Here is a 14,190-nt window from a genome sequence, read left to right as displayed (position 1 = left end):
GAAAAATTCCTTCCCAGCCCCAAAGTAGCAACTAGCACAGCCTGCAGCGACCGAGATAAGGGAGGGGTGGGGGAGCTTGACTACTGGAAACCAACAAACAGGAAGTGGCTCTGAGCACATGAGTCTTATCATGGCTCCAAATTACAGGCCAAATCTCATGAGACCTCAGGCCTACCATGGAAGTCCTGTGGGGTCTGCAAGTTTCACAGGACCAGGCCGGTCCTGTCCTTTTGCCTTCTCCCATCCTGTGAGACACCAAAACACACCCTTCACTAGGCTTGGGACCTTAACTCAGAATAGTGTCAGTGCTTTGAAAGGGTCTCAGGGATTCCAAGTGTCACCTATACAATAACTTGAACCCAGAGCCTTTAGGTTTCCATACAGTGTCAGTCACAGACTCCATCCTGAAGATTCAGAGAGTTCAGACATTGCTATGTATACAACTCAGATACCTCATTGGAGGGCCCTTGACTCTGGAACATGTTCTCCTGTCGGACCAACAGAGTCTGTTGATGTTTTAGGCAGCCTGGACTGTAACAAGAGTGGCAATTCTTTAACAAAAAAACTTTAAAAACAGACTCCAATGAGAAACTGCTGAATTGGAATTAATTTGAAAACTGGATACAATTAACTTAGGCTTGAATAAAGACTGGGAGTGGATGTGTCATTACACAAAGTAAAACTATTTCCCCCGGCCCCCGTTACTCACACATTCTTGTCCACTGCTGGAAATGGCCCACCTTGATTATCACTACAAAAGGTTTTTCCCCCCTGCTCTCCTGTGGTAATAGCTCACTTTATGTGATCACTCTTGTTACAGTAAAAAGAAAAGGAGATCAGTGGGATCAGAGGGTAATGGCTTGTAGAAAGTGGTGTTGGAGAGCTGCCGAGCAGCCTCTTGTTCATATTCCAACCTATTCATGATGACAACAGCATCTCCTTTGTCAGCCTTGGACAGGCCTAACAAAGAAAATAACAGAACGCCACTAGCCGTCACCTTCAGCCCCCAACTAAAACCTCTCCAACGCATTATCAAGGATCTACAACCTATCCTGAAGGACGACCCATCACTCTCACAAATCTTGGGAGACAGGCCAGTCCTTGCCTTCAGACAGCCCCCCAACCTGAAGCAAATACTCACCAGCAACCACACACCACACAACAGAACCACTAACCCAGGAACCTATCCTTGCAACAAAGCCCGTTGCCAACTGTGCCCACATATCTATTCAGGGGACACCATTACAGGGCCTAATCACATCAGCCACACTATCAGAGGCTCGTTCACCTGCACATCTACCAATGTGATATATGCCATCATGTGCAAGCAATGCCCCTCTGCCATGTACATTGGTCAAACTGGACAGTCTCTACATAAAAGAATAAATGGACACAAATCAGATGTCAAGATTTATAACATTCATCAACCAGTCGGAGAACACTTCAATCTCTCTGGTCACGCGATTACAGACATGAAAGTTGCGATATTACAACAGAAAACTTCAAAACCAGACTCCAGCCAGAGACTGCTGAATTGGAATTCATTTGCAAATTGGATACAATTAACTTAGGCTTGAATAGAGACTGGGAGTGGTTAAGTCATTATGCAAGGTAACCTATTTCCCCTTGTTTTTTCCTACCCCCCCCTCCCACCACTGTTCCTCAGACGTTCTTGTTAAACCCTGGATTTGTGCTGGAAATGGCCCACCTTGATTATCATACACACTGTAAGGAGAGTGATCACTTTAGTAAGCTATTACCAGCAGGAGAGTGGGGTGGGGGAGAGAAAACCTTTTGAAGTGATAAACACCCTTTTTTCATGGTCTGTGTGTATAAAACATCCTCACTGCATTTTCCACTTTATGCATCCGATGAAGTGAGCTGTAGCTCATGAAAGCTTATGCTCAAATAAATTGGTTAGTCTCTAAGGTGCCACAAGTCCTCCTTTTCTTTTTGCGAATACAGACTAACACGGCTGCTACTCTGATCTTGTTACAGTGTGTCTGGTAACACCCATTGTTTCATGTTCTCTGTGTATATAAATCTCCCCACTGTATTTTCCACTGTATGCATCCAATGAAGTGAGCTGTAGCTCACGAAAGCTTTTGCTCAAATAAATGTGTTAGTCTCTAAGGTGCCACAAGTCCTCCTTTTCTTTTTGCGGATATAGACTAACACGGGTACTACTCTGAAACCTGCACACAGAGCAGCATCCATTCCTTTACTCTCCATGTTTATTCTCTCATGGGTTTTCTCTCCATGTTCCTGTGTTACTACCAATGGACTCCAAGCTAAAACTGGACAAAGCTTGGTCTCCAAGATTAATTTTTTTCCCTACTACGTGAGCAACTACAAACTCTGCAGAACTGTGTGAGATAGTTTTGAGATGAGGATTATTATACACCAGGGGCTTGGAGTAAAATTAAACCATTGGTAGCCTTTCTGTTTCCCATTCAAACAAAATCAGGACCATGGCAGAAGGGAGAAATAGTACATAGGAGTATAGGGAAAACTGATCAGACCCTCATCCTTTTTGCATCCTCTCCCATTTTACGAGAAAAGGAATCTCTTGATAAAAATTAACAGCTGGTAAATTTACTACAAATAATAATAATAAAAATAAGAATACTTCTTCAAAGAGCATGTAGTTAGCCTGTGGAATTCTCTATCACTGAAAGTCATCAGGTCAAATACTTTTGCTGGAACTTAATGTTATGGGCATTAATACTATGTATAGTTATGCATATGAAGATAAGAGTGATCCAATCTTATGCTTCTGGTTAAAGGGATTTTTTTCCTACTCCCCGCACAGCATTGCACAATAGGCTGGGTATATTATGCCTCCCCTCCTCACCCACAGCTTCCCCAAGGCACTGGATGCAAACAGAGACAAAAAAACAGACTTGGTCTGATCTGGGACAGCAAATCTCATTTCCTTATGAAAGAGGAAATCTAGGGTGAGGGCTTTTCAGAGGTAGCATAGACCTGTGTTGGTCCTGCACCTCAGACCTTGAGGGTAAAAAGCATGTAGACTGTGTACCGAGATGGTAGGCCACTGGTATTTCCATTCCAGTTGGACAAAATAGGGTGTTTTTTATAATAATAGATTCAATCCAATTGTGCATCTCAAAACAACTGCAGATTTTGGATCTAAAAACCTATCTAGGGTCTTTGGTCCAAAACTACCAATATGATTCTCTTTATCCAGCAGATGAATAAGAGATGCTGGCTTTGAACAGAATGAGGTCACAGTCACTTTCTTATCTCTCTGCAAGTCTGGACAGGAAACTAGGCTGGATAAAACTCATCTGGCTCCAGAGAATGAGTCAGATCATGACATTGCGCAACTTGAGTGGCAGGAGGTGGGAAGGAAAGTGCAGAGGAGGGAAGAACTCTGTTTTGCCATCCCACAGGAGCTCAGCTCAGCGGCATCCTGTGTTTTTACAGTGAGAGTCTTGATTTTGGCTTTTTTTTAACCTAATTTTTATGTGTTGCTTGATGTACAAGTTCAGCCTAGTTACTCATATGGATGCCTATGCCATAGTGTGTGAGCCCCAGCCAAATAGTAAAACAAAAATATCATTCGCAATCTTCTCTTCCTTCCTTCCTTCCTTCCTTCCTTCCTTCCTTCCTTCCTTCCTTCCTTCCTTCCTTCCTTCCTTCCTTCCTTCCTTCCCAGGCTGTAGGAGAAATAGCTTGATAAGTTTGCCTATGTGTGTGTGTGGAAGAGCTCATTGAGGGAAAGCCAAGTACAGAGAGTCAAGTATCAGGGGGTAGCCATGTTAGTCTGTATCCACAAAAACAACAAGGAGTCCGGTGGCACCAAGTTTGCACTTAGTTCTGAATATGGTGAGGCCCATGGGCATTCATATCACTGTATGTAGTGAGCTCCCCAACCTAGGTCCAGCTCCTGTGAAAGGTCTGTCTCCTCGGCTCACAACTCGCCTCCCCCCTCCCCACAATTGGTAACAGCTTTATTGTTTCAATTTAATGAAGCTGTTGTGGGAAGTCATGGTCTTAGACAGAGAGTTGATCTATCAGGTAGCTAGGGCCAATCTCATGGAGAGCTTTTAATATTAGGATAGAAAGCATAAGCTGGACTCTGTATTCAATGGAGAGATAGTGCAGGGAACGAAACAATGGGGTGATATGTTCCTGAGGACCTGTGTTACTAAACAAGAGGGCTGCTGTGTTTGGTACGAACCACATGCTATTTGGGCATTCAACAGCAGAGTGTAGTCCAAACAAATCCCATGGTTGCAGAACAACTTAATGAACTGAAGGCAGTTCCTCAAAGCACTTTCCACATCCTACCAGCATCACTTGGTCTTACCCTGGTTTCAGCTTTAGCCAGTTGGTCTTCACCCAGGTGCTGATTTCAGTTTGACTTCAAGGGAGATGGTGCTGTTTATGTTTCATGTAGAGGAGATGCTGAGCTGGAAGTTGTCCAGGTACTTCAGTTATCTCACTAGCTGTCCCTCTTGTTTTCTTTTGATGTTGACTAACATGGGGAGTGGACTGAACATGGCAGGAGACTCTGCACCGGGAGAAACAGTTGCCCATAACCATCCATAAGGTTTGATCAAAGAGGAAGATTTGAGCCATCTCAGGATGTTTCATTTTGTCTTCACAGCCTCTTGGAGTTGGAACAGGCGTGTTTCAAGATCTATGCCCCAAAGAGGCATCCAGCAGGATGACTATGGATGTGCTTCTCTTGTCTGTGGACAGGAGGAAGTCCTCCACCATCCACAAGCACAAAAAGTGAAGTCTGTGAACTGTGCCCTGTTCTAAAGCCTCAGAGTAATGCAGAAAATTGCTAGCTGATAAATGGCATTGGAGAAGGTGAGGCTCTGCCCCTCAATCCCTACCCCAGGGAGCAGGTGAAGCGATGCCCTCCTTCCCTCTGTGCTGGCCTGTGGAATGGGGCCAGTGCACTGGGATGGGGGTAGGTGAGCACATCGCTCAGCCCTATTATGCAAGGAATGGCCCTAGAAGAATAAGTGGGCCAGATCCTGGGTCTTTGCTCCAGCCCCAAGCTGTCTCGGTGAATAACTGCATCATTCCCTTGTTCTTCAGCTTGGAAATTCTGGCCTCAAGATGCTGTACCTGGGCGGTGAGGACCATGAAGGTGCATGCACCAGGAACACGCGTGGCAGCTGTTCTCTTGGCCAACACACTGGAGGCCTCCCAAGCTAAAAGCATAAGTCGCTTGCTGCATCGTGAGCTAACGAGCCAGTCTTTGTAACAGGGGGCTGTAACAGTCTCACCTCCTCTGTGTACTGGGCAGGGGAGATGTGGAACACACACTGAGCAGTGGGTCATGCAACTTGGCTAGCCAGCAAGTAATCATACGTTCTACAATAAACCGGGGAGCCCCCATATAGATTAATCTATTGCTGGTCCTCCAAGTCAATAGTTACCCTGCAGTTTTTATTCTGTGACTAAACTGGACTAAGTTTGATTTTTTTTTGTAAATGGGAAGCTAAGGTTTTTAGTTGTTTGCTTAGTGTGTGTAATAGATTTTCTTTACTAACAGCTCATTTAGAAGCTGCCACCCTGACAAACTCCCACACCATTCCAACTTCTCTGAGCTCACTCTGTCAGTGTGGTACTTCTCACTTCATCTGAGGCATCTATTTGTTAATGGAGGAAAAAGAAAATCATTGTTGGAGGCCCCTCCAAGGCAGAGAGCTCAAATCACCTGAGCTTTTCTCTCCTACGTTACTGTGCCACTAAGAAGGGACTCCAGCCAATAGTGAGGGAGGTGTGAGGGGATGGGATGGGGGAGTGGGGAGCCTCTGACCTTATCCCACAGTTCATTGCAGGTGTTCCTGTTGACCAGCTCTTCTGAGAGTGGTTCTGACTCAGTGCATGATTATTGGAAGAGTTAGTGAGGAGGAGGTAAATTCAGTCATCAAGGAAAGAGACTAGACCTCCATTTAGGGAGCCTCTGCCCACTGCTGGTTAATGGTTTGGACCCAGATAGCTTGCTCTAGACACAGCCTTGACCCCATTAGCCACTGGCATCCACTCTGGCTCCCCTACGCTCTCCTGGCTCAATTTCCTGAGGTTTCTGGTTTCCTGAGTGAGGGCAGAAGGTGTTTTTGGCAGAGAAGGTGGGAGCCTGGGGGTGGAGGGTGGATCCAGCGGGGGAGACAGAGAAGAGGAGGAGTCACTGATCACTGATAATAAATAAAAAGGTTCCCTCTTCTCCAGTTAATGCTACAGGACACTAGGAGAACTCCCCCTTAGACAAGAGCTGCAAACTGAAGAGGAAGCAAGTCCAGAGTGAGTATGCAGAGACCTCCCTGTAGTTAGTTAGTTAGTTATTAATGTCTGTGCAGTGCTTTGCAACAGGAAAATGTTAGAGAGACACTATGGAATGTACTATTATTATCTCATCCACCATGACAAGGGCCCCAGGGCAGCCTTTGCAGCGCTACCCCTTACCAAGGGACTGCAGAAATTTCCACAAAGTTTGCAGGCAGTCAATATTAGCTTCTGTTCTGTGACTACTGCACACCACAGGATGCTGTTAGATGGCAAAGGCTGGGAGTCAGGTGTTGGGCTTGGTGTGTTCTACCATGGGGTGTGAGCATTTGTGGCTTCACCTGGTGCGGTAATGGGGTGTAGCCCCTGGGGAGGGATGCGTGTGTGTAAGGTGGGCAGCCAGGGGATGAGCCTCTGCAAGTGAATGCAGTTCTCACAGCAACAGCACAGGAGCTCACCCTAGGACAGCACAGAAGGGTGGTTAATTTGCCTTCCAATAAGGTCTGTTTGTGGATAAAAGCGAAGTGTTTGGGCTAATGCCCATTTATGACATGCCCGCACTTCTGTGGTGGCGGTGTGTGTGATGCCACAGGCATTCTGGGAGCGCTGAATGTCTTGGGAAGAAAGCAGAGGCTGGGGCAGTGACCCTGAGGACTCAGCACTGAAGGACAGGACAGGTACATGGAGAGGGGTTGGTAATGGCATTTATCCATGTGCAACCCCATCACCAGCACCTTTCTCTGCATGTCCTTCCAGCATCTCCCTCTCTATGTGCCAGTCGTCGTCTCTCCAAGCTCACTCCTTATCCCTCTCACTTCAGCCTTCCCACAGGCTGCTAGAGTGGCCATGATTTAAGCCCATAAAATCCACACTCTGTAAAAATCCCTGAACCGCATGGAATGCAACAAATCCTTACCCAGGCTCATAGGCTCCCTTAAAAAGAGCAGACCCTGCTCTCAAATCCAGGAGGTGCTGGTGTGCAGGGAGAGGAAAGGGAGCTGGGGAAAAAGGAATAAGAGGGGAACGGGAGCAGGGCATATCAGATCCTATTTCTGCTCTTTACCACAGAGTAACTGGGGGCTCCTCATCATCCCATGCTGAGGACTGTGTATGAGGAATCGGTGCATGGGTGTGAGCTGGAATGGGGCTGGTGGTAGAAAGGGGGAAGGCGTGGTATGTGGTCATCCTCTCCTGTGATAGGCAAAAGGAGGAAGAAAAGCACCTTATTCTCACTGGGGGCCCCTGGTTACAGGCTCTACTGTTTTCAGGACTTTTTCTCCCCCCCCGAGGATCAGAGGATCTGGACAAGAGCTGTGAGTTTGGAGTTAACTGTTTCTTGGCATTGGTAGAGTGATTGGCAAAGCCCAGAGTAATCTGGTCCTGTCACAGGTCCAAGGTTCAGCTCAGTAGGGAATCATTTGGTTCCTGGCAAAATACTGGTGCATTATAGGGTCCCTGTTCCATGGAGGCACATGCAGAGTGTGAATTCTCCAGGAGAGGATTGTACACGTGTAACCACAATCACAAGGAGTAACAGTGACAACTGCAGCTGTCTCACTGGCCTCAGGGAATGAACTGAGCTGGATTTGTGCCCACTGCCCAGGCTGTGTGACAGCTCCAGACTCCTGGAAAACTGCTTGCAATCCCACAGGCTGGCCTGGGGCAAGGGGAGCTACATCACAGCTCCTCAGTGAGCTCCATTTGGCTGGAATGGCCTCTTACCACTGCCCAGCTCAGATGAAGCCATTGCCCAGTGTGTCTTGTCCTCACACATGCTGCTCTGGCTGTGGCTTCACATGTGGTTTAAGTGAAACCACTGATCCCATCTCTCTTCTCTTTGAGTTGGCAGCCATGAGACTACAGATGACAGTGGGGAGGGATAGCTCAGTGGTTTGAGCATTGGTCTGCTAAACCCAGGGTTATGAGCCCAATCCTTGAGAGGGCCATTTAGGGATCTGGGGAAAAAATTGGGGATTGGTCTTGCTTTGAGCAGGGGGTTGGACTAGATGACTTCCTGAGGTCCCTTCCAACCCTGATATTCTATGATTCTATGATTCCCCCCAGGGCCAGCTAGCCTGGTACTGGAAACTGGACTAGAGCTTCCCACATAGCAAGTCAGAGTATGTTTGCTGAAGCAGACTGTGCAGTACTTCTGGCTCCTGCAGAGCAATGGATTTGGTTTGAACCTGGGTCCCCTGTATGGCAGGGAAGAGTGTTAGCATCAAATCACGGTCCAAGAATCAGAAGCTCAGAGCGAAGGATCCATCCTTCACCCAAAGAAGAGGTGGCCCCATTCTACTTAGGGAGCAGTGTTTGTGTGGACCCCAGAGAATAAATGTAGAGACAGGTTTCTAGGGACTACTGCTATATACATGTGAACTAACAATAATCCCAGCAGAGGGTGGGGATCCCGTCAGGGTTTGAGTACCACGAAGGGCACAGTAGGGTGTGTATGGGGGAAACAACAGGATTGAACTTCTCTCTTTCCCCTGGTGGATTGAGTTCAACCAGAGCAGAACTGGGGTACATTAGGGACCAGTCTGAGGGGAAGCCAAGGGTGAAACGTTTGAGATCAAATTTCTCCATCTCTCCAGAAAGCAGGGGCTTGGTCCCATTCCTTCCAGCCGTGGAGCTGACAGACAATGCGGGCTCTGTGTGTCTGGATCAAGCGTGGTGATGGCAAGAAGAGGAGATCAGAGGAGGAATTAGGGAGGAAAACATGTGTGGTCCTCCTCAGGGTCTGGAATTACACCCATATAGTTCAACATTTCTGAACATGCAGTGTTAACAGCTCACCTCCCTTTGAACTCTTGCACCCTCCCCCTGCAGCAAGGGCAGGGAAGGGAGCGTGCCTATCCCACCACCAAAGCCTGATTAGACCTGTTTATAGAGGGTGTTTTGTAACAGTCCCACAGAAGGCGAGTGCTAGCCAGGCTCAACCTTCCCCAGGCTCCTTCATCTGATTCCTCCCCTCCCAGCTGCTGCTTTCATAATAAACACTCCACTGCTAACTTTGCAGTCTGTCCAGAATTTCCCGCTGCCCTCAGTAGAAAGAGAGTAAGACAGAGAGCGAGAGAGTGCAAGAGAGAGTGACTCCCACACAATGCGGACCCTCATCGTCCTCACACTCCTGGCTGTTTTGATGGTGGCAGCTTTCTGCTATGGTAGGTGACCTCTTTTATTGAAGCTTTTTTGGAGTGTCAGCCAGCCATAGACACCTCTTGGTCTGTTCAGATGTTTTGCTTTGATGTTTATCTCCCTGTTGCTGCCCTCTTGCCCATCCTCCACCCCAGAACTCCCTCTACCACTAGGGAGACCACTCTGCCTCTACTGCAGAGCTCAATCACCTAGATACTTTTGCATCCAGTCTAGAGCCGCCTGCACTTCAGACCCTTCCTCTTTACCACAGACTATTCTGTCACCACTGCAAACTATCCCTACATCCCTGACAATCCCAATCTGTGTGGATCATAGACAGAGGAGATGGAAGAAACCTAAATTAGTCCTTCCTTTGTCAACACAACTTGTGGATGCACTGGAGGGGATGCATGCTGTTGCATCCTCAACTGCCTGCCTTTCCTTTGTTAATGGCTAGCGAGATTTTTTCCTCCCACCTTCCCTTTCTCCTTTTGAATGTCTCCCATTTTCTCTAGAATGCATATACTTGCATATTAATGGACCGATCTGACCTTGCACTGAAATATGCATATTTGGTGGTGATTTGTACTTCTATAGCATTTTCCATCTAAAGATCTCAAAGGGCTTTACAAATGTGAATTCATTAATTAAACAGCCTGCCCCCACTGTGAAGTAAATAGGTGTCCTACCTGTTATACAGAGGGATACATAAAGGAACAGAGGGTCAGTGACGCTCCCAAGGATAACATAGTAAATCAGTGGCACAGCCATGGATAGAACCCAGTGGTTCAGTCCTCTGTTCTGACCACTAGGTTGCACTATTCCTTTCCTTGCTTTTCCTTTTAATCAGTGAATGAGACTTCTCAGTCTGTCTGCCCTTCGGTTTATTAATAGTGAGTGAAAAATTCTGTGTTCCAGAACTACAGTGCCTCACTGAATGTTTTTCTCTTCTTTCTCCAGAGTCCTACGAGAGTATGGAATCCCACGAGTTTGTCAGTAAGAGACAATTTTACTACTTTGTTTAAATTAGAAGGGAACTAAGGGACACCCATACACCACTGTCTTCACCACTCTGCTACAGGTTCAGCTGAGACTGGCAGGCACGAGAGTGGGAAATTGGTGGAAATTAGAAAGGGGAGAATAAACCACTCTAGACAAATTGGATTCCTTTGGTGACAGAATTTCAGGATGAGTGGAAGGGGAAACAAAAAAGATAAAATACATGTTGAATCCAGAAAAGCATTTGACACAATGTCTTACAAAATCTTACCTGAAAACTAACTGGAATTAGCTCTGATCACTGACATATTCCATGAAAAGGGTCTTAGAAAATGCTATTGCTAAACAGCAATGTACTGAGGTTGGGAAGAGCTGCCTAAGAGGTGCGGCAGAGATCAATGCCACATCTGGTATTAAACCATTAATTAGATGCTGTAAGGGTACTCACCCCCCCGCCCCACTGCCTTCCCCTCTTCACTACAGGGAGCAGCTAAGATTGGCAGGCATGAGAGCATGGAGCAAGTACTCATCAGGAAAAAGGAGTAAACAGCATGTTGATTCAATTTGAAGAGGATGATAAATTTGGGGAAGGAGCAATAATATAGAGCAACCTAAGCAAGTTCAGAATGTAGATGGGTAGAATTTTTATTTTTTATTTTTATAAAGGATTTAACCTGGACAAATGCAAGTTGATACATTTTGGGAAAAAATAATTCAAAGTATAGATCTTCAGTGGCAGAGGGACACGTGGAAAGCAGTAAATTACAAAGGAGATTTTAGGTTCATAGTGATCCGAAAACTGGGCATAATCCTGTAATATGAAATGGTAGCAAAAAAAAAAAAAAAAAAGAGAGAGCCACTATGACTTTGGGCTGTATCTATAGAGGCATTGACCTGGGCTGCAGGTCAGTGATAGGGTTTGTTTACGTGGCACTGGAGAGTCCTTGGGACATGCAGTTAATCTATATACCAGAAATATTTCAATGAGTGGGAGGGAATATATAGAAAAACAACAGAATGTTTAACATGCTAGAGACACTGGGTGATGAAGAAAGAGTAACAGAACTAGATCTATGTACCTTGGCCAAATGACAACCCAAGAAAATAGGATAATCTTGGATAAGTATTTGACAAATGTAAACCCCATAAAGGGATATGAGAAGAACCTGTTCAGTGCAGTTCAAAGAGATGATACTAGATAATGGACAATTTAGGCTGAATATTAAGGAAAAAGATCAAGTTATGTGATCTATTAGAGTGTGGAATAATCTTCCTAGAGAAATGAGGGAAGCCCCATTGACTGGTTATTTAAAATAGATCTGGAGAATGGACTCTAAGAAACAAGCAGCTGAGGCTGGATGAACAGAGTGACCCAGTGGACTCTTTCCATCATTAAGTTATGGAGTAAGAGTAGCAGGTTGGTAGAGAACATGAAGTCATGAAGAATAGGAGGCTGGTGAGAATGTCAGGCTAGAGGAACATGGGGTGCCCATGACAATGAGAGGCTGGTAGTTTACAGGACTTTGGAGTACAGGAGGCTAGTGAAAATAGAAGGTTCATGGGGTCCAGGAATTCATTGTGAATGGGAGGACAGGTGAGAATGGGACACTGGCGGAGCAGGTTGTTGTAAGTAGCTGATGATCTTCACTTCAACTATACATTAATTCAAAATAAATACTCTCTCACCTCATCAGATCCCTTCATTAACAGACGATATGCCAACGACTTCATGAGACCTCAGCCAAGACGAAACCTCATGGTGCAGGAGAGGTATGTTTTCGTAGGGTCTTAGGACACTGATAGAGGAGGCTGGGGGAGATGAAGATCTCTCCTAAGCCAAGTTTAAGTTGGTGCCATTGAGGAAGGTCAGTGCAACTAATTTAGAGATAGAATTTTCCTCTCAACCTGGGGGTCCCACTGGGGAACCCAAAACTGATTGAAAATAGAGGGAGATTAACTTGGAGTGTTCTTGAGTATGAGAATTCTTCTCAGTGCCCATAGGTCATTAACTAATCAGTCTGAAGAAAGTGCTGGAGGAAATCATTGGTGTAAATCCTGAGAGGAAGGATGGTCCAAGAGTTAGACATCAATCTAGGCCTTGGGGAGACCCAAGTTATTTCCCTGATCTACTTCCTTTGTGTTAAGTCAATTAGCCCCTGTGTGCTTCAGTTCCCCATAACAGCACTGCCCTACCTCACAGGAGTGTGGAGAGGATAAACAGTTTACAGATTATGAGGTGCTCAGATATGACAGTGCTGTGCTGGGGGCCATACAAATCCCTAAAATAGACAGAAACGGGGATTGGGGCTGAGGCCTGAAAGAGAAGAAGAGAGGAACCCAGAGCTGAAATGCACAGTTCTGTGTAAGAGAGACTCAAAGGCAGCTCTGATCTCTTACACTGCTGTCGACCTACAATAGCTCCACTGATTTCAGTGTAGCTACTCTAAAGTGAACAGAGATCAGAATGAGGTCCAGGTTGTACATCCAGCGTTTTCCCAAGACAAAACTCTTCTCTAACAGTTTGTGTTGGCATCAGAAAGGGAATGGCTTCCCTAACTGTGGGTGTATCTGCCCCAGTATTGGACAGAGAGAAGGTGCCCTTGTTATGAAATTTCCATGTGGTTATGTCAAATGAATAACAGAAACAAAGTTCACTGTAATTAGGTTAGCTCTGTGAACTTGCTCTTCAAAAGAAGGTGATGAGTTCACATGACCTCCTGTGAGAGGGCTAAATGGTCCCTTCGTGGGATGTTCCAGCCCTCTTCCCTATCCTGAGCAACATGAAAGATCTGAAGAGCTTATAGCAGCAGGTTTGAGCTACTGGGGAAGTGAGGCCCGCTCCTCCACCAACAAGAGCCTCTACAGGCCCCTTCTGTTGTGAACGGCACTTGGGTAATGGCTCAGTGCAGGGTTATTGCATTGGCAGAGCCAAGGAGAGCTGAAAGAACTGTAGAGGCATGTGCGGGAAGGTGGGTCAGGAGGACCTGGCCACAAACAGCAAAGTTTAAAATGACAACTTGATCTCTCCTTCCCTTCCCCTTCCTTGCATATGCAGGATCAGAGAACGCTATAAGACCCCCCAGGAACGCCAGCGAGAGATCTGCGAGGATTACAATCCCTGTGAGCGCTACGCCATGCGCCATGGCTACATCGCTGCCTATAAGCGCTACTTTGGGCAGCGGAGGGGCAAGTCTGAGTAACAAGTTCCCATCCCTGGTGCCTGGAGCCCGGATTCTGTACCTAGAAAGAGCGATGTCTCTGAAACCTATTAAGTTGCTTGTTAACTATATGTTATCCTGCCTGCCCACGGCTTCACTCCCCTGTAACCAAGGATTCCTAGATTTTGTGTTAATTAGCCCAATGCCGCTGTAGAGGAGGTTGGACAGGAGCCAGGATGTGGGTGTTTATTACCCAATAAACTGCTGGTTTGATACTATTTCTTTGTGATGCTTTGTGTTTTTCTTTGGGGATCTTCTACAGGGAGGGTTAGTTTTTCTCTCAACAACAGTACTGTGGTAAATTTGAACATCTATGAGTCAGATGTGTTTTAAAGGCTGTAACAAAATCAGGACTCTGACCTCTATACTCTGGGGCAGTGGTGGGCAACCTGCAGCCCGTGGGCTGCTTGCAGCCCATCAAGGTAATCTGCTGGCAGGCTGCCATACAGTTTGTTTACATTTGCATGGCTGCCCACAGCTGCCATTGGCTGGGAACAGCGAACCATGGCCACTGGGACCTTCAGGCAGCCGTGAAAATGTAAAAAAACTGTCTGGCGGCCCACCA

At 46.3% G+C, this 14,190-nt stretch overlaps 1 protein-coding gene across 2 annotated transcripts; it reads left to right on the top strand.

Moving 5' to 3' along the window:
* The first annotated feature begins 6,205 nt into the window (after window positions 1–6,205).
* Window positions 6,206–13,843, top strand: LOC140906618 (matrix Gla protein). Of its 2 annotated transcripts, none has more exons than XM_073330869.1 (5): window positions 6,206–6,288; window positions 9,290–9,434; window positions 10,369–10,404; window positions 12,102–12,177; window positions 13,463–13,843. In XM_073330869.1, the coding sequence occupies exons 2-5, from the start codon at window positions 9,374–9,376 to the stop codon at window positions 13,605–13,607; spliced, it is 318 nt and encodes a 105-aa protein (XP_073186970.1). In that variant the 5' UTR covers window positions 6,206–6,288; window positions 9,290–9,373; the 3' UTR covers window positions 13,608–13,843. The 2 variants fall into 2 exon arrangements, with proteins under 2 accessions (XP_073186970.1, XP_073186980.1); XM_073330879.2 differs by lacking the exon at window positions 6,206–6,288 and adding an exon at window positions 7,539–7,583.
* Window positions 13,844–14,190: the final 347 nt, after the last annotated feature.

This window comes from Lepidochelys kempii, chromosome 1, assembly GCF_965140285.1.
Source record: "Lepidochelys kempii isolate rLepKem1 chromosome 1, rLepKem1.hap1, whole genome shotgun sequence".
Classification (NCBI taxonomy): domain Eukaryota; kingdom Metazoa; phylum Chordata; order Testudines; family Cheloniidae; genus Lepidochelys; species Lepidochelys kempii.
The sequence above is the reverse complement of the archived record's forward strand: the minus strand, read 5'-3'. Positions and strand labels throughout refer to the sequence as shown.

Bases quoted from the DNA above. Each gene is read 5' to 3' on its own strand.
- LOC140906618 (XM_073330869.1), top strand. From the start codon at position 9,374: ATGCGGACCCTCATCGTCCTCACACTCCTGGCTGTTTTGATGGTGGCA. The intron at 10,405-12,101 runs GTAAGAGACAAT...TCACCTCATCAG, and splicing joins GGAATCCCACGAGTTTGTCA to ATCCCTTCATTAACAGACGA. The intron at 12,178-13,462 runs GTATGTTTTCGT...TTGCATATGCAG, and splicing joins AACCTCATGGTGCAGGAGAG to GATCAGAGAACGCTATAAGA.